At 38.4% G+C, this 20,196-nt stretch overlaps 2 protein-coding genes across 2 annotated transcripts; one reads left to right on the forward strand and one right to left on the reverse strand.

The window, feature by feature from the left end:
* Positions 1-2,457: 2,457 nt before the first annotated feature.
* LOC121417495 (splicing factor 3A subunit 2-like) lies at positions 2,458-19,056 on the forward strand. Its single transcript, XM_041611217.1, has 7 exons — positions 2,458-2,610; positions 3,886-4,004; positions 5,133-5,242; positions 6,300-6,349; positions 14,347-14,487; positions 15,987-16,055; positions 17,838-19,056. The coding sequence occupies exons 1-7, from the start codon at positions 2,485-2,487 to the stop codon at positions 18,411-18,413; spliced, it is 1,191 nt and encodes a 396-aa protein (XP_041467151.1). The 5' UTR covers positions 2,458-2,484; the 3' UTR covers positions 18,414-19,056.
* On the reverse strand, positions 7,364-13,582 carry LOC121417494. Its single transcript, XM_041611216.1, has 3 exons — positions 13,298-13,582; positions 8,357-12,344; positions 7,364-7,403 (listed from the first exon to the last, which is right to left on the reverse strand). The coding sequence occupies exon 2, from the start codon at positions 12,203-12,205 to the stop codon at positions 9,047-9,049; it is 3,159 nt and encodes a 1,052-aa protein (XP_041467150.1). The 5' UTR covers positions 12,206-12,344; positions 13,298-13,582; the 3' UTR covers positions 7,364-7,403; positions 8,357-9,046.
* Positions 19,057-20,196: the final 1,140 nt, after the last annotated feature.

The following is a 20,196-nucleotide window of genomic DNA, read 5'->3' on the forward strand; positions in this document are numbered from 1 at the left end:
TTGGTTGGCAACGCTTGGCAAAAAAATATTAGTGTTTTTTATAGAATGATGCTTAAAAGAATTGAAATTATTAAAAGTAGAAGAGCGTTTTACTTGCATGTTATTGACGCCATATTGTCTACTTTGTGATTGCATCCTAGCGACGCGACGCGTCTATAGAGGGGGGCAAAATCTGGATGATATTTTATTACTGGATAGAATAGACACAAACTACAGTATCTCCTATGCAGCTTGACAGAATCAATGGTGGAGGTATATGTATCTCTCTCACTACCTCTCTGCTATCTGTCGACAAAGAAAAAGAGGCAAGCCTGAATGGTCCCCTGCTGTTCAAGCTGCCTACAACCGGGCTCAAAGAGCCTGGAGAGATTGGCGTTCTGAAAACAGACCTAAACTAAAACAGGCCATTGTTACCGGAAACATCTACAAAGCAAAAACCCCTTCCGGAGTTGCTTGCGGCAGGCTATTTACCGACACCAGGGATTGGGAAAATCCTGACTTCAAGTAGGAGTGGGCTATACATGGGTCAAAAATACTTTTTTTTAATTTCAATATGGGAACAGTTTTTTTTTTATTCCTTGTAATGTATCTCAACATGAAATGACAATATTTTTTTCTTGGGTCCGAGAAAAAAGTGTGCTGGGCCAAAATCCAAAATGGCCGCCAAAACCACCCAAAATCACAGTTTTGGCCACAACTTCTTTAGTTGGTGGTCTTTTTCTCTGGTTTTGGTGTCTATTCATACATGTATGTTTTAGGGGGCAGGCAGTTTGTTTTTCCTATAATAAGTAATTTTAAACCATTATTTGTAGGGTTAAAAGGTAATTGTACCTAATTTTTCAAATTTTTATAGCCTTTTTTCAGCCAAAAAGTAGGTTTTATAGTCCTGGGGTTCTTGGATATTAGATGGTACGAGGTCAACAATAGCAAGCAGCTTCATAGAGCTATATCGCTTTTATTCCTCTACTATGGGTTTACGGATATTTGTGAAATATATCTTATTAAATAAAAAAAATGTTAATTATCCATAGGGCTATACAGTATACAATGTAATGTACATGCTGCACTGCATAAATGCACTGGCCACCATGACAAGGCCTTTATAAACTATAGTGTTATTCATGTAGAAATGAGCTAAATAATTGAAGATATGTTTTGTCCCAGAAACTGAGGACATGTTTTGTTAAATACATGTATGCTAATTCAGGGGGCGGAGAAATGTAATTAACCCCACATCATGGCATTTACACTGTAGCTATTCTGGGCCCCGTTGCATAAAAATTTACATTATGTTAACTTAACTTAATGGTAACTTGCATGGACTCCTTGGTTCTGATTAGCTGTTGATCAACATTACCATGATAGTTACCTGACCCTATAAACATAGGCCAGTTTGACACAACCAGGTAAAAAAAGCCTCCAAATGAAGAAGATATGGCTACATGTAGATATGTGATGTACGTATATGATATGTGATATTTTATGTGCAATTTACGTTGCTGGTTTCATCATGTACATCAGCTGACAAGCAATCAAATTCACTATTCACAATCTAATTTTAAACCTTAAGAGCTTATTCTATGACACTATAGTTTATATACAGGCCTTGTCATATGTCATGGTGGTCAATGCATGGAAATATGCAGTGTACAGTAACAGTACATTGTATACTGTATTGCCCCTACGGATAATTAACATTTTTTTATTTAATAAGATATATTTCACAAATATCCGTAAAACCCATAGTAGAGGAATAAAAGCAATATAGCTCTATGAAGCTGCTTGCTATTGTTGACCTCGTACCATCTAATATCCAAGAACTCCAGGACGATAAAACCTACATTTGGCTGAAAAAAGGCTATAAAAATTGAAAAATTTAGGTATAATTACCTTTTAACTCTACAAATAATGGTTTAAAAGTGCTAATTATAGGAAAAACAAACTGCCTGCCCCCTAAAACATATGAATAGACACCAAAACCAGAGAAAAAGACCACCAAATAAAGAAGTTGTGGCCAAAATTGTGATTTTGGGGGGTTTTGGCGGCCATTTTGGATTTTGGCCCGGCACACTTTTTTCTCGGACCTGAGACAAAAAATATTGTCATTTCATGTTGAGATAAGGTTAAAGGAACACAAAAAAACTGTTCCCACATTAAAACAAAAAATCACCTATTCATAGCCCACTCCTACTTCAAGTTCGGTGTTGGTGTTCGTTTCTGTATATTACTGTGGTACTATGTATTGTTGCAATGTATTGTATCCGTTTTATGATTGGACATGCTTCACTTTTTTATCAATGAAAGGTAATTTATTTGAAAAAATCTAAAGAAAATTATGATAAATTGACATTTGGCCCTGCATGCATGTAAAAAATATGGTAATGATGCTCAAAGACAGACACTGTTCTGATATTCCTTGAAGTGTTTATATTTTTTTTGTCTTAAACTTTAGCATTCCAAAGGTCTCATTGGCTGTGAGTCAGCATGGACTTCCAAAACCGCGCTGGAGGGAAAACGGGCGGAGGGGGCGTGGCCTCCCAGTCAGAGTCTAACCGCGACAGGAGAGAGAGGCTGAGACAGCTTGCCTTGGAAACCATTGATCTCAATAAGGTTAGTTAAACTCTATGATAAATACCAGTTGTGACGTTCCCAAAATGAGTTTGAACCTTCTTCTTCTTCTTCTTAGTTGTACTTCCCCCGGTATTCGAGGATCAGCGGCTATCCGCAGGTTGGTTGTTGAGTAGAAGTAGTTTCTCTACACGAATATGATGAATTTTAAGAATGTATCTGAGGCAGTGGGTCATAACATTGGCAGCAAGAGTGATAGATAGGTGCGAGGAGGGTAATGAGATATTAGTGGCAAGGATGAGGGGATGAACTGGTATACACATATATTCTCTTATTTCAATTTGAAGGGCATGGGTTTCATGGAAGACCAGCGTGACTGTGCCAGTCAAGCTGAATATGGGCTGTCCACCATATAATTATGCTTTTAATACGGAAATAAATACTACTACTATAAACAGAATCCAATCATATTACCAACCAATTGTTTGTGCATGGAGTCTTATGTATACATGTTGATATCTAAAAAAAAAAATATCTGCCAAATTGAGTAAGAGTAAGCACAAACTTCCATCAAATGTCAGTTAGTTTTCCTACCAATATTTATACACTATCCCACATATGCTTTGCTGTCCTAGTGATTATCAGTTTTGAGCTAAGGTTTCATGAGTTTACAAATTTGATTTTACTTCACACACCAGATCTATATGCATGGTGACAATTAAACTTGATTTATTAAGTTTTCTTATGAAATATTTTTGCTACTTTCTTTTACCTTTTAATAGTCATACTTTATTACCTTATTTTACCATATTTATTGGGAAAAATGCAGTTTCTGCAGTCAACTTCCAGTTCTACCTTGTAGGCTGTACTTGGATAAATTCCTATTCTTTATTGATTGCATTTCAAAACTGTTTCCTAAACAAAGCACTTCTGAACAAGGCTTTCCATTTATTGTAATGATTTGTTTTCACACCCCCTCCCCCTTTCTCTCTCTTAGACTGATTTGTAATTATGTTATGATTATGATTATATTTTTAGTGTTAATTTTACATGTATTAATATGATTTATTCTTACAATGGGTGATTTCAAGTACGGTGTGGCTGGTGTTGGTGTTGTCACAGCACCAACACCAGATTTCAACACCGTACTTGAAATCACCCAATGGGGCCAATTTATAAAAGCAGTTGTAGGTTCTCTGACCCTCCAAATGTAATATCTCTTAATGTCAATGATTTGCATATATGTATATTTTTAACTGTGGAAATAGATTTGAATTTGAATAATTTTACCATTCTTGGGCTTATCAACGTTTTCAGGATCCTTACTTTATGAGGAATCATTTGGGATCTTATGAATGCAAGCTTTGTTTGACGTTACACAACAACGAAGGCAGTTACTTGGCGCATACGCAGGGCAAGAAGCATCAGTCTAATCTGTAAGTGTGTTTATTTTGGTATATTATTATCATTTATTTATTTGTTTATTTCTTAATTTATTGTTTGTCTGTTTGTGAGTTTCTTTTACCATGGTAGCCCCTTCAATTTACAAGAGGGCCCTGGGTATGTTGGGACCTTCCTCCAACACTGATAATAAATTAGTTTTAATATGACCAACAATATTAAAGAAAAAATTTATAGTGCCACTTCAGTGAAAACAAGACTGGTTTTCCAGCGGCCCTGGTATTAGTTTTACCTCAGCTTTAGCTCGGCTACATGTACCTAGGCTAGGCGCTCAAGCATTGGAATTTTTTCCCCCCTGGATACCCATTCACTTCCCACGGGGAGAGTGCCGCACAATGTGGGTAAATTTCTTGCAGAAGGAAAACATGCCATGTCTGGGAATTGAACCCACGTCCCTCAGATTGAAAGACGAGTTTTAACCACTAGACCACGACACCCCCTCTTAAAACATTGGTGAAGGGTTGATGAACATCATTAAGGAGGGACTTTAATAGCTTTTGATTTATGACGTCATCTGCGAGCAACTCCACCATATATCACGATATATGAATTCCACAAAGTGCATATTCTTAATGAAACATGATGAAGAGAAATTAGCCACACCTTCAATTGATATTGTATTTGTGTGCCCAACAGCTTTGTGCTGTAGTTTAACAATGCCTAAAATGGAGTGAGGATGGATATCCGAGAGGGGGGAGGGTACTTAGCTTTGGTTTGGATGGGGGTGTGTGGCTGAAGGTTCAAAACCCGTACCCATATTTACAGGTCATTTTGGCAAAATAGGTACCCATTATTAGGGATTTATTAAAAATTGACGAGCCCACCTCAAAAAAAGAAAGCAAAGGTTCTCACCCAAAATTGGAGGAGAATACGGACCCATGTTTAAAGCCATTATCTAACAATTTGGGCCATGTTAAGGGATTTTCCAGCATGAAACCATATCCAATGTTAAGGGATTTCTTCCAAAAAAAGCAACCCAATCCATCCCCATAGGTGTTATTTCGTGAGTACCCCCCCCCCCCCCCTGGATGGATTGCGCAATGTGCATACATTATTTGTATACCATTGTATTGGAAGAAAGATTTTGTTGTTTTGGTTTTCAGAGCTCGTCGAGCAGCGAAGGAAGCCAAGGATGCACCCGCCCAGCCAGCGCCGGAGAAGTCTCGGGTCGAGATCAGAAAATTTGTCAAGATTGGGAGGCCAGGATATAAAGGTAATGTTCAATGACCATGAATAATGGCAATATTTTGTTTTTAAGAAAAAATAGAGATCCTCCTGAAATTAATTTATCGTGGGTCTGGCAGCTGCTGGGCAGTGCCAGATTAATGTTGCTCTATCCTTCCAATCGTTGAATGCCAATTTTGGGTAGAAACCAGAAATAGAAATTCTGCAAAATTCTCCAATTAATTTTCCAATTAATCACGGGTCTGGGGGGGCATTCTGACCAGTCTCATAAGTTCCTCATTTCATGGATCACTAATGGACATCCAAGTTAATATTCAGAAAACTATTAGCGCTCCATTAACTCCCTATAGACCATACCCCTACTGAACAGAACTGGGCAATCAAATGCGCTCTTACACAGTAAAATTTCCGTGCAGTACTAGTGTCTCTTCGCTTTGTTGGCTTGAAGAAATTAGAAAACATGCAGAAATTCCCCCGAAAATTAATCTTTCCCAATTGATTGTGAGTCTGGCAACCACTGAGCAGCACCCGATCAACGAGGCTCTATCCTTGAACGCCAATTAGGGTAGCAACAAGCCAACAACCCCCAGCTTTTAACATCTTTTGATTGATTTGACATGGCAGGAGCTTGAACCTCCATCTCCCGGTTGTGAGACAGATGCCCTACGAACTGAACCACACCGGCTATCCTGCCTTTCATAATACATGCGCATGTGACATCCCTGTTGATTATCCCTTCACGTTAAAGATAAATGCCAGTTGTGGTAACGATTACAAAATGAGTTTGTATAAAATTTCATTTTAAAATTTACCACCTAAGTGTGTACATGAATAAAACATATTAGCTAAAGGATGAAATGAAATGCTTATTTTGCCAATTCTTCAGCAGTTACATACATTTTTTTTACCAGAATCATTGCTTTGAATATTGGGTTAAGTCACTATATATGTTCTGATATGAGATGGATTTTTAAACAATTTTATGGTCGTTTTGCTGTACTGTGGATGTAGTTTGAACTTTTTAGTTTTTATTATTCTTATATGAGATTGGAAATAACTATTTGTTTTATTTTTTTTCTTTTCAGTTACGAAACAGAAAGACCCTGATAATGACCAGCAAAGCTTATTATTCCAGGTGGGTATTATTCCAAATGCCTGTATCGTATATAACAATGATGTAAATTTCTCCATTGGTAAATTGCCGGTGACACAACATGCATGTAGGCTCCTGCGACATTTGCTCTGGCGACAATTGCTCCGGGCTTTATTCGTATAAGATTCAGGGTGAGGGTTGCAATAGGGTGCTATGTTAGGTTTAGGGTTGCAATAGGGTGCTGTATTAGGTTTAGGGTTGCAATAGGGTGCTGTGTTAGGTTTAGGGTTGCAATAGGGTGCTGTGTTAGGTTTAGGGTTGCAATAGGGTGCTATGTTAGGTTTAGGGTTGCAATAGGGTGCTATGTTAGGTTTAGGGTTGCAATAGGGTGCTGTGTTAGGTTTAGGGTTGCAATAGGGTGCTGTGTTAGGTTTAGGGTTGCAATAGGGTGCTATGTTAGGTTTAGGGTTGCAATAGGGTGCTATGTTAGGTTTAGGGTTGCAATAGGGTGCTGTGTTAGGTTTAGGGTTGCAATAGGGTGCTGTGTTAGGTTTAGGGTTGCAATAGGGTGCTGTGTTAGGTTTAGGGTTGCAATAGGGTGCTGTGTTAGGTTTAGGGTTGCAATAGGGTGCTGTGTTAGGTTTAGGGTTGCAATAGGGTACTATGTTAGGTTTAGGGTTGCAATAGGGTGCTGTGTTAGGTTTAGGGTTGCAATAGGGTGCTGTGTTAGGTTTAGGGTTGCAATAGGGTGCTGTGTTAGGTTTAGGGTTGCAATTGGGTGCTGTGTTAGGTTTAGGGTTGCAATAGGGTGCTGTGTTAGGTTTAGGGTTGCAATAGGGTGCTGTGTTAGGTTTAGGGTTGCAATTGGGTGCTGTGTTAGGTTTAGGGTTGCCATAGGGTGCTGTGTTAGGTTTAGGGTTGCAATAGGGTGCTGTGTTAGGTTTAGGATTGCAATAGGGTGCTGTGTTAGGTTTAGGGTTGCAATAGGGTGCTGTGTGTTAGGTTTAGGGGTGCTGGATAGTCGAAAGAAGGAACACAAACCGTCACATCCCGCCGTACCGATATATAACGTCGTTAAACGTATATTTTATTCGATCTGTTTGAACAAAATATATAAAACAATAATAAGTCTTTGTTTACATAACTGATGTTCAGTTAATAGCATGTTAATAAATAAGATTGTTTTATCACACTGCATCTTGTTTCACGTGTAATTATTTCATTGTTTTTATACACGAACACTCATTGTCTATTGTCCTTTAAAACAGTATAATCATGATTATCAAACCGAATTGTTATCGAAATTATTATAATTTACTGTCTGTTTGATCAAACATGTCGAAAGAACAGAAGCAATATCTGTAAAATTCTTGTAGCTTTGAATAATCACAACTTTCTTCAACTTTGTCAATTTCTTTTAGCTATGCACACGTTGATTTAAAATAACTTTGCTTATCTTGCATATACTTAAATCATAACTAGTCAAGGCTTATATGCATTTGTTTCTAATTCTTTTCACAAACAGTAACAAGTGGCTATACTACATTAAATAATTCTTTTGCCAGCAATTAAAATACGACATGTACTTTTAGAGTAATAGCCAAATACTTTCTTAGTATACATCAATGAAGTTAAACATTCACTTGATTCTGAAATGATTTGATTTCAGATCAAAACTTGTTTTGATTTAGTATCCATTATGTTTATCTGTTTATGTGAATAATAATCTTCTCTGTTATATCAAAATCATAATATCATTATTTTCCTTTTCATTAATTTCGCAAATAAGTTCTTAATACAAACATACAATTTTCACTTTCGTGGATCAACTCTTTCAATTGGCATAATTTATAATGAATCTAGACAAAAAACTGACAACCGGAAATCCGAAACCAGAACCGGGAACCGGGCCGAAAACCGGGTCAAAAACCTACACGCCCTGCTCTCATTCCTAAACCGGGCAAATCGAGACACTACAAATTGACTTTATTTAATTTATCTGACATATATGGAAAACATAAAGGATCTAATGAATTCAAAAACACTTACTCTTTTCTGGCGGGACATAAAACCACGTTTAAATCACATTAAACAACAGAAAGTTTCCCCCAAACTGCGGAGGCCGATACTGGCGTCTGACTCCTGAACCTTTCAAAAATGGAGTGACACGTCAACGTACCTATGCACCGAACTCCACTAAGTGGACTTAATTTGCATAACAAAAATATCGTATGTCATTCTATACGGTGTCCTAAATAAATGAAGGGAAATAAATTCAAATAATCAAACGCTTTCAATATTGATATATAAATTCAAACAATCTTTTCGCTGGGCGAAACATCCTCCCCGCCCTATGAGGAATGTCTTGTTTCCTCATAACAACACATATTACCTGTCCTTAACTTTCAAAGTCAATATTGAATTAAAGTTACATAGTAAATATCAAATTACAAAGTTACATGCTTACTTTCTCTTATTTAGTTAAACTTGCATTGCAATTATCGTCACCATGGTTACATTCAGTGTTGTATTTAACATTATGGTTAGTCTCTTCATTTTGTTAGACTTTGTCACGATTAGTTCGAGATGTTTTAGATATTGTTAGTCTCATGAGTCATACATTACATTAAACGTTACTATTCTTTGTTTTCTTCATCTTCTTTCTTCACCTTTCATCTTCTGATTCTTCTTTTCTTTGAGTTTAGTCTTCATTTCTTCCGCAGGACATATCAGTCCAATTTACGTTATTGGTCGGGGATATTCTGCATTTAATGTCTTTACGTTCACATTGCGAATTTTACCATCTTGTCCTGGATACGCTTGAACGACACGCGCGATTGTCCATTTTCCACGCACTGCGTTGGAGTTTGTCATCATAACCACGTCACCCACGCGAATGTTCTGACGATCCCTGTTCCATTTCCGTCCGGATGTTAGTAGTGGCAGAATAACTATGGTCCATCGACGCCAGAATGAGTCAACAATCCGTTGTACCAGTTCGACGCAATGTCTTTCTCGTTGAGCTACATCAATTGAAGCTCGTCCTAACAGCATGTCATTAGGACTTAAGTAGATCCCCTCATCAGGCTCTATGGGTATTCTGCAAATTGGCCTCTGGTAATTGCAAGATGAGTATTGGAATGGCAGTGGATGCGACTGCAGCCTTCCTCTCTGCAGCTCCGCCATCCCCTGTGATTCTAGTTTGTGTTCAAAAGTTCTGCAAGCTGCACATCCGAACTTTACCTTCTTGACCAGATCATGTGCTTTCAAGATCCAGTACTTTCTCCTGGCCTTTGCTGTAGTCGTACCAACATCGTCATGACCATCATCACGAACATGCCTAATAATCGAGGTTGAGATCCAGTGTTCGCAAGGGAGTAAAGGTGGATGCTTCATTGTAAATGGCTTGTCAGCACTATCTACTTTCCCTCGAACTCGGATAACTCCCGCTTCATCCCTATACGGATTGAGTGCCTTTAGCTCTCCTTTGTCTACTTTGGGCTTCAAAGATACATGAGCACGCTTTATCAAATGGTCCTCTCCTTTCTGCATGTCAGTTGGTGTCAGGTTACCATTGGCGACTTCGACGTCCTCATCTACTATTCTCTTGGACTTTGACTTCAACTTTCCAATAAACTTCAGGACGTATGAAGTCACCCTCACAAGTTTCCTCCAGTTAGAAAATTGCTGACAGTCGATTCTATGTTGGGATTTTGATTCTTGTACAGTCAAAACTGGTCTCTCCATTCGCAATTCCCTGTCTACCTCAGGAAGCTTTTCCTCTAGCTTTGCTTCTGCGGGCCGTTCTGTCACTGTTTTACAAAGAAAGTCAAGACCTTCCATCTCCCTGTCATTCAGCTTGTCCAGGCTAACACATCTGCTGACTTCATCTGCGACATTCACATTCTGGGGAATATGCCGCGACTGGTCTTTCCGCCGAGGATATTGGTCGAGCCATTGCTTTTCCATCTTCTCACATGAAGAACTGATGACTCGAAACTCCTCATCTTCTTGTTCAGTCATCCTACTGTGCTGACATCTCTGTGGATCATTACATACTTTCATTCCTTCTGTTGTCAAGGATTTTCGGAGATCTAAAGGGCTGTTTATCGTGACATGGAGAACTGCTCCTTCTGGGTATCCTTCTGTAGTACTTCCGAAAATGACCCAGCCTAACGGCGAGCGACGGGCCACGAGATTCCCTTGTATTTTCGTGTACCCTACATGCATTTTGGAATGGTCAATTCCTATGAGGATATCAATTGGCCCACTTCCTCTGTGAATTTCATCTTTCCTCAGGTTGAACATCCGTCCCAGTTCTTCAACACTAACTCGGGTAATGCCGTTATTAATTACATCAAGTCCTACCGCAGAAATAGTGTAACTCTGATGACCATTAATCCCTTGAACTTTCACCTTGTACAGCATAGTGTTGTATTCCTCTGTTTCATTTCCGACCTTGGTAACATTCGCGACAATAGGATTCCCTTTCAGTCCTAACTCTTCTGCTACTGCGTTCCTTACGAGACTCATCTGAGATCCCGAGTCTAGGAGACAATTTCCTTCGCAATTTCCATTCGGGCCCGCCATCTTTATCTTAAGTACAGGCAGAAGCACAGGTGTTCCTGTAATACTGGCAACACCCACACTCCCTGTCTCAATCTGCTTATGGAGTAAAGGGTGGTGGTAGGATGAACACTGCTCACCAGTATTGATCACCTCATTACATCTTTTCCTGCGCTTGCATGTCCCCATGTTGTGATCCTTACCAGCTCTCTTGAGACAGCTGAAGCACGCCCTGTTGTCTTTCATCAGTTGAAATCGCTCTTCTTGGGTTTTCGAAAGCACTTTCTTGCACTGATCGATCCAATGATCAGACGTCTCACATAACCAGCATTTAAAATCGGGCTTTCTTTCATTGCTTCCGTCATCCTGAGAGATATGGCCAATCGTAGAACTTCTACTATCACGAAGTGGAGCAGATGCCCTTATTCTAGTCTTCAATTCCAGTTCCATCCAATAAAGTAATGCATGGAGTGATGCATCTGTTCGCTCTCGGTCAATGAATCTCAGCCATAGCTTTCTATCATCACTGCTTAATTTTCTCTCTATCAAAGAAATCATATGATTGTTGTCCATATCATTCGCCCTACCTACTTCTTGCAGTGAGTTGTAACTTCTCCTGATAAGATGAACAAGGTCACAGAATCGGCCATCCTCTCCATCCTTGAGAGGTCGGAACTTCCCCAAGTCATATACGATAGCATCAGCTACCAATCTCGGGTCTCCGTAAATGTTGTCAAGATGAGACCATGCCGAGTCGTAATCGTTCCCCAAACCACGTATGAGATCAAGAGGTTTTCCCACTAGAGAGGATCTCAGAATTGTGATAGCATCTCTCTTGCTATACCTCGATTCGATTAGATGCTTAAAATCCGATTTAAATGTCATGTAGTCTCGTACGTCTCCAGTAAATCGAGGCAGCTTTGGTCGCTCTACCTGAACCTTGCATGACGAAACCTCTTCCGATTTACTGGTAGTAACTTCGGGAGTAGCCGTGTTTACAACTGAATCCTCCGTTGACCTGTCAGACTTAACCTTAGTCTTGCTATAGTCCTTAACCTTTCTCTGCATGTCAAGGAATGATGTCTGACACTCAGACAGCCAGGCATCCTCTGTCATGAATACCTCATCATCTACGATTGTCTCACAATACCTTTCGTGCCTGTCCTCCAATTCCTGATAAGCAACATTCAAATCCTTAAACATATCAGTTACCTCATCAAGATCCCTGTCATCATCCAGTAAATGTTGCAAACCATTCGACAGCCGAGTTAGTTTTGCCTTTGCCGTTCTCCGCTTGATCTTGAGATCCCTAGATGCTTGCTCGGTTGCCATTGTTTCCGGAATTCCCTCTATCTTCTAACCCAGATCAGGAAAAAGAATCGAATGCGATGGATAGTCGAAAGAAGGAACACAAACCGTCACATCCCGCCGTACCGATATATAACGTCGTTAAACGTATATTTTATTCGATCTGTTTGAACAAAATATATAAAACAATAATAAGTCTTTGTTTACATAACTGATGTTCAGTTAATAGCATGTTAATAAATAAGATTGTTTTATCACACTGCATCTTGTTTCACGTGTAATTATTTCATTGTTTTTATACACGAACACTCATTGTCTGTTGTCTTTTAAAACAGTATAATCATGATTATCAAACCGAATTGTTATCGAAATTATTATAATTTACTGTCTGTTTGATCAAACATGTCGAAAGAACAGAAGCAATATTTGTAAAATTCTTGTAGCTTTGAATAATCACAACTTTCTTTAACTTTGTCAATTTCTTTTAGCTATGCACACGTTGATTTAAAATAACTTTGCTTATCTTGCATATACTTAAATCATAACTAGTCAAGGCTTATATGCATTTGTTTCTAATTCTTTTCACAAACAGTAACAAGTGGCTATACTACATTAAATAATTCCTTTGCCAGCAATTAAATTACGACACGTACTTGTAGAGTAATAGCCAAATACTTTCTTAGTATACATCAATGAAGTTAAACATTCACTTGATTCTGAAATGATTTGATTTCAGATCAAAACTTGTTTTGATTTAGTATCCATTATGTTTATCTGTTTATGTGAATAATATTCTTCTCTGTTATATCAAAATCATAATATCATTATTTTCCTTTTCATTAATTTCGCAAATAAGTTCTTAATACAAACATACAATTTTCACTTTCGTGGATCAACTCTTTCAATTGGCATAATTTATAATGAATCTAGACAAAAAACTGACAACCGGAAATCCGAAACCAGAACCGGGAACCGGGCCGAAAACCGGGTCAAAAACCTACACGCCCTGCTCTCATTCCTAAACCGGGCAAATCGAGACACTACAAATTGACTTTATTTATTTTATCTGACATATATGGAAAACATAAAGGATCTAATGAATTCAAAAACACTTACTCTTTTCTGGCGGGACATAAAACCACGTTTAAATCACATTAAACAACAGAAAGTTTCCCCCAAACTGCGGAGGCCGATACTGGCGTCTGACTCCTGAACCTTTCAAAAATGGAGTGACACGTCAACGTACCTATGCACCGAACTCCACTAAGTGGACGTAATTTGCATAACAAAAATATCGTAGGTCATTCTATACGGTGTCCTAAATAAATGAAGGGAAATAAATTCAAATAATCAAACGCTTTCAATATTGATATATAAATTCAAACAATCTTTTCGCTGGGCGAAACAGGTGCAATAGGGTGTTATGTTAGGTTTAGAGTTGCAATAGGGTGCTGTTTTAGGTTTAGGGTGAGGTTGAGGATACGGTATAGTGTTCAATCCAGGGTTGAAGTTGGTCATTCCATTAAAGTATGGAATTTGCACAGTCAGGGTTTGTAACCAGGGTTAGAGATAGGATTGTAAAAACGTTATTTGTTTCAGAATTATGTAGAGATAAGAATTAGGGTTTACTTAGTATTGGAGAAGAAGAAGGCGAAGAAAGGAGAGGATGAAGAGGAAGGAGGAGGAGAAAAAGAAGAATAAGATATGTATGATAATGATCATTTTGACAATGATAATGTTATTATAAGAATGTAGTAACAATACTTGTGATAATAGATAAACTCTCTCTATATACAGATTGATTATCATGAGATATCAGAAGTTACCTGTGATAATAATCATCAAAATGATAATTAAAATACTAATTCTATGATAATAGTGATAATAGATAATCTCTCTCTCTCTCTTGCACTCCATATAGATTGATTATCCCGAGATATCAGAAGTTACCTGTGATAATAATCATCAAAATGATAATTAAAATACTAATTCTATGATAATAATGATAATAGATAATCTCTCTCTCTTGCTCTCCATATAGATTTATTATCCTGAGATATCAGAAGTTACCTGTGATAATAATCATCAAAATGATAATTAAAATACTAATTCTACGATAATAATGATAATAGATAATCTCTTTCTCTCTCTTGCACTCCATATAGATCGATTATCCCGAGATATCAGAAGGAACCTACCCCCGCCATCGCTTCATGTCGGCTTACGAGCAGAGGATAGAACCCCCAGATAAGAAGTGGCAATATCTCCTCTTTGCCGCCGAGCCGTATGAAACCATTTCATTCAAGGTATTATGCTGTATAGCATCTTTAGGGGAGGTGGTTAGGAAGGGAGATATGCCCCTCCCCTTCCACGAGAAAGAAAGTCTTTTGTAAAAAGTAAAAAAGCTGTATATTTTCCGTTTCAGACCGCACTATACTCACTACTAGTTTTGTAATATTGTAGCGTAGCGGTTATACACTGGTATATCATGGAGTGTTGGCTCAGTTGGTAGAGCATCCGTCTTACAACCAGGAGGTTGGGAGTTCAAACCCAGGCTGCATCAGACCAAAAGAGGGGAGAGCGGCGTTCAACATTAAGGGATAGAACCTCGTCGATCTGACACTGCGTAGTGACTGTTGGGGCCCACAATCAATTGGGCAAAATTAATTTACGGAATAATAAAATAATAATAATATGAACATTTGTAATATGCCAGTAACCATCATAAAAAGATGCTCACGGCGCAATATTTCTATTTCGAACAATAAAATATGGATTTTCACTTTCATTCAATTCATCCTGAAACTAGAAAGTCAACAGGGCGGTTAAGTTGGGTTCCATAAGATTTGCTCCCATGGAAAATTTATATGTTAAAACAAGCCTATAACCTACATGTAACCTCCAAAAATAAATGCACCCTTCTCATGTTTGCATTTTTCGTAACCAAAAACTGTATTACAATCCCATCTCTAACCCTCTGCTCTTTGAGATATTAAAACCGAAGCAAATGTGATGTCACCCAGTTGTATCCCACCACCACCCCAAAAACAAAACAATTAGTCACCAGGGAAGGTTCTTTCTTAACAGCCAATTATAAATGTGGTCTTCGTAAAGTAAAAATTGGATTTAATTAATAGGATTCAGTGCATTGATGGAGGTAAGTAACTTTATTGCTTGTTCAATTTTGCTCAAAGTTTTGTTGATCTTATTTGATTTTTCTGCTTTTACACAAGCTAACTTGCTCCAAGGTTTTCACATAGGCTATTAATGAAGACCTGGGGGCCGTTTCATAAAGCTGTTCGTAAGTTAAGAGCGACTTTAAGAACGACTGGTGAACTTTTTTTACGCGCTACCCCATCACCAATGGTGTATAGCATTTACCAAAAGAAAGGATCACCAGTCGTTCTTAAAGTCGCTCTTAACTTACGAACAGCTTTATGAAACACCCACCAGGGTCCCATCTTACAAAGAGTAACGATTGATCCGATCATTTACTCTATGGAAATCCATTAGTGTCATAATTTTTTTTACGAAAAATATGCACAATGTCCTTTGTATGCAGAGAGAAGCACAGTGAATTTTCAAGAAAACAATGGCTGCATGAATATACATCGTAGTTAGAAAATATTTTGAACAAAGATTCATAATAGATGTTGACGTTGCTGGCCGTCCATAGTTGCAATTGATCAGATCAATCATAACTCTTTGTAAGACCTGAACACATGATTGGCATACATATTCACTCTATTAAAGACACATTCAGTTGTCAAAATGTTACAAAGTCCTTCCTTTTTTCACATCATAGGTTCCTAGTAGAGAAGTAGACAAGAGTGAGAACAAGTTCTGGACATCATGGAACAAGGAAACGAAACAGGTATCAATTCTTTTCTTTTCAGAAATATGTTTGCAGGCGGGGGGGTTCAGACCTGCCAACCTGTACGTTTTAGGCATATTTACATGTAGTATGCATCACAGAATGGAGACCATGGCTAGGATCACGAAATCGGGGTAGATAAAAATTGAGATGGAGTGACGAGCTCACAAAATTCATTGGTATAAATTGGATTGCGTCAGCACAAGACAAGCACCTTTGGCACCAACTTGAGGAGGCCTTCGCCCTGCAGTGGGCTGATCATGGCTGATGATGATGATGATGACATGTAGTATGTTTTTGCAACCCAAATACGGCAGTACATTTTTTTTATAGTAATTCATTGAGAAAAATCATATCTATATGTCTCTATTTCATAAAATGTACACAAATATGGTTATTAGATCAATGTAATTTCAGGTAACTTGATTTTTTTTCAAGCATGTTGTTAAAACCAGGGTGAGATATACACATGTTTCAATGTTTTTTTCATCTGCGAGAGCAGTGCGCATTTCATTTCAGTTATTTCACATTAAAAACCATTACACACAATTACATAAGAACGAAAAAGTAATTACTCCATGTATATATAAAAGAGATAGAAAAAAAAACATACAGCAAAATTAAAAGACGATGGTAAATAAAGTGACCGGGGCTAGAAAAAGCAGAGCTTGTCGAGTCTAGCCCGGCAGAAATGGAGAATACGAGAAGAAGAAAGGAGAGGCCCACCCTGAGAGCAGGTACGGTCAGAGGCGTTAGGCACTCTGACCGTGACTAAGCTCCTGGAGTAGCTCTTTCCTCCTTTCAGCTTGCATGCAGCTTGAGCACCACGATGAGCGAGTGCGCCAAGCATTTCATTATGAAATACATGTACCGGTACACTTTTTGGGGGTAAAATACATTTTTTTTTCTATCACAGAATACAATTTTTCATTCCCAGGTGTTGGCAGGTCTTGGTTATTCCCATCAATGGGTGGAAAGAACTACTACGCGTTCTTATGACGTACAAAGAAAAAAAAGCACTCCAAAAGGTTAAGTGCGCAAAAAGTTACACACTTTTGTCTATTCCCTATGTGTGTGTGTGCGTTCTTGGAGTACTTTACATGTTATTGTGGCCCCATATACTCATAATTGTGTCATGGAGTACTTCTCAACATGTCAACATGAACTCATTTTTTGTTTCATTATGAAAGAATGAATGAAGTACATAATATTTCCAACAATAAAAGTGTCAATATGTTTTATGAACTTGAACAAAACAATGGAGGTAGCAACTTAAAAAGCACAGCTTGTGATGAGTGCACCGTGAAGAAAACAATAAATGCATAGAACATGAAAGAAAACTTATCTTAACAGAGTACAATACAAAACAAAGGGGGCAGGGCAACGTTATATAAAACTATTATGAGGGTCAAAACCCTTTTTTTCTGTTTTGTTAAGGTTTATATGAACATTTCTATATGAAAATTCATCTTGAAAATGATTTTAAAGGGTAATCAATTATATTTGGAAGGAGGGGTAGTTGCATTAGAATTAGAACTTTGATACTGTGAAACAACTAACAAAAAAACAAAAATCGTTGTCTTTATTGACATGTTACCAATTTAGTGTCACTAGTGCAATTTATGGCTGAGATCTATGACATTGACATTAGAACTAACCTGTATATGACATACTGTATTTAAGATTCATATTGACAAATTTTTTTCTGTCATATTCTTATCCTAAGTAATTTGTTTTTAATTGTTAATTTGATCTTGTGATCTTTTGTTTTCTCTTTTACAGTTTTTCCTACAGTTTCATTTCAAGATGGAGATCAAACCAATGGTTCCTCCCCCACCCACCCCCAGTGCCCTTAAAGGAGCCCCTCATATTGGAGAGAAGCCCCCTGTCCCCCCGACACCCCCAGCTGGTATGCCTCCACCGGGCATGCCCCCGGGTCCACCCGGAATGCCACGCCTTCCTCCACCCCCCAACATGCCCATGCCCCCACCCCCTCCCTTCCCCATGCCCCATGGCATGATGCCGCCCCGCCCAATCCCTCCCCCGAACTCCATGCCCCTCCCGCCACCCCCGGTTCCCCCGCCCAGCGCCGGAGGCAGCGGCCCCATGCCGCGGTTGCACCCCCCTCCTCCCCCTCCACCCAACATGCCCCTCCCTCCCCCGAACATGGGGGGCAACCTTCCCCTACCCATCCCCCCTCCACCCCGTCCCCCAAGCGCCGTCTCATCAGGCGGGGTGCCTAACTTCCTTCCGCCCCCTCCGGCCCCTCCCCCGATGCCCCCTCCTCCCAGCATGGATCTACCAACATCGACATCAGAAGACAAGACTTCAACCAGCGAAACCCCATCATCCTCATAGTTTAAAGTTTTTAATTAGTAATGCTTATTCTGTAGAATACCTGTTTTCGTAAGTTAATTCATTGTCACATAAATTTTAAGAGTTTATTGTACACCTCTTACTGTGTGAAATTTATGGGTGAAATTTCAAATTAAAATGTCCACATTTAAATCAGGATTGTTACAAAATTACAAAATGAAATATTTTATGTTTATTTTGGGGATATTATAACCACTTCTTGGGCATGAGATGGTAACAAACTTCGGGATATAACCTTTGTGAAGCAATTTCTGATTTGTACTTTCTTTATTTGTGAGGTTTAGTGATGAAACTTGAAGGACCTTTATTGAAGAAAATCTTTACTAATAATAATAATATAGGATATTTATATTGCGCACATTTCCACCTTGTTAGGTGCTCAAGGTGCTCCTATATTACCCGGCTAAGCTAGGCGTTAATAGCGCACACAGCTTCTTAAGGAATTACTTCCTACCAGTACCCATTTACCTCACCTGGGTCGAGTGCAGCACATTGTGGATCAGTTTCTTGCTGAAGGAAATTACTACTACCCAGAGAGGATGCTTATTCTTTCAGGGAAAAAATCATATACCAAAATTTAAACTGAAATGAAAAAGAAGAATTTTGTTTTTGAAATTATATTTCAGTCGTAAACCCCCAAAAGATCAAGCTCGTATGTTTTTGTCACTTTCAATATGTATATTAAACCCTGATGATATCGTTTCCTGAATATGTTTCTTTCTCGTCATACATACAGGATTTGGAATGGTAGTCGGTCACTAATGGCCAGTGACGTAACATTTTTCAATTTTGGGACATTTTGTCTTTATGTTGTACATTGCATTTCTTTGTTTTTGTTTTTAATTATTAAGCCGCTTTGTAAATAATCTGTATAGGGATCAATAATTGTTTGAAATGGAGGGCTAGATCCAATTAGTCTACTCTTACATATCAAGTTATACATACAGAAGGCCTTAACTAAAAGAAAAATTAATTTGAGATCAGGGCCCTGTCTTACAAAGAGTTACGATTGATCCATTCAACCACAACTGTAAAGCCAGCGACGTCAATATCTAAACTATACTGTATTTTTGTTTAGAATATTTTTTTAGATCTATGTTCATATATTCATATTTTTCTTGAAAGTTCAGTGTGATTCTCTCTGTTTTCAAGGGACATTGTGCTTATTTCCTGAAGAAAAAATGATGACGTTGCTCGATTTCCATGGAATCGAGGTTGATCGTATCATTCGTAACTCTTTGTAAGACAAGGCCCAGAAATGTTTTATCATTTCCGACCATGCAAGTCTTTGAAGTAGTGAAATTTTTGCTTCACATCGTAAACTCTCAGGCCTGGGGTTTAATTGCATTTTGGCATCGCAGATTTCAGAATGTGTATACAAGTTACTGACTTGATTGGAACTGTAAGGACGGCATGGATCTGTTTTTCATTCTGGCAACAATTTGACTCATTTGTATTTGCTCACAATTTGCATGGTCTGATCCCCATGGGTTATCGATCAGTGGCTAAGCAAAATAGTTAGAGATTTAAATCACTTCTCGGAGGTGGACTTATTGCACGGTCTACTACATGTATATACTGGCGTATACATTCATAATTCCGAAGGTTCGTTAATCCGAAAGCGAAATAAGGTTTGTTGTTCCGAAGGTTCGACAATCCGAAAACGAAATGAGGCTCGTTGTTCCGAAGGTTTGTTAATCCAAAAAAATGAAATAAGGTTCTTGTTCCGAAGGTCTGTTTATCCGAAAAACGAAATGAGGTTCGT

The sequence above is a fragment of the Lytechinus variegatus genome, chromosome 6 (genome assembly GCF_018143015.1).
Source record: "Lytechinus variegatus isolate NC3 chromosome 6, Lvar_3.0, whole genome shotgun sequence".
NCBI lineage: Eukaryota > Metazoa > Echinodermata > Echinoidea > Temnopleuroida > Toxopneustidae > Lytechinus > Lytechinus variegatus.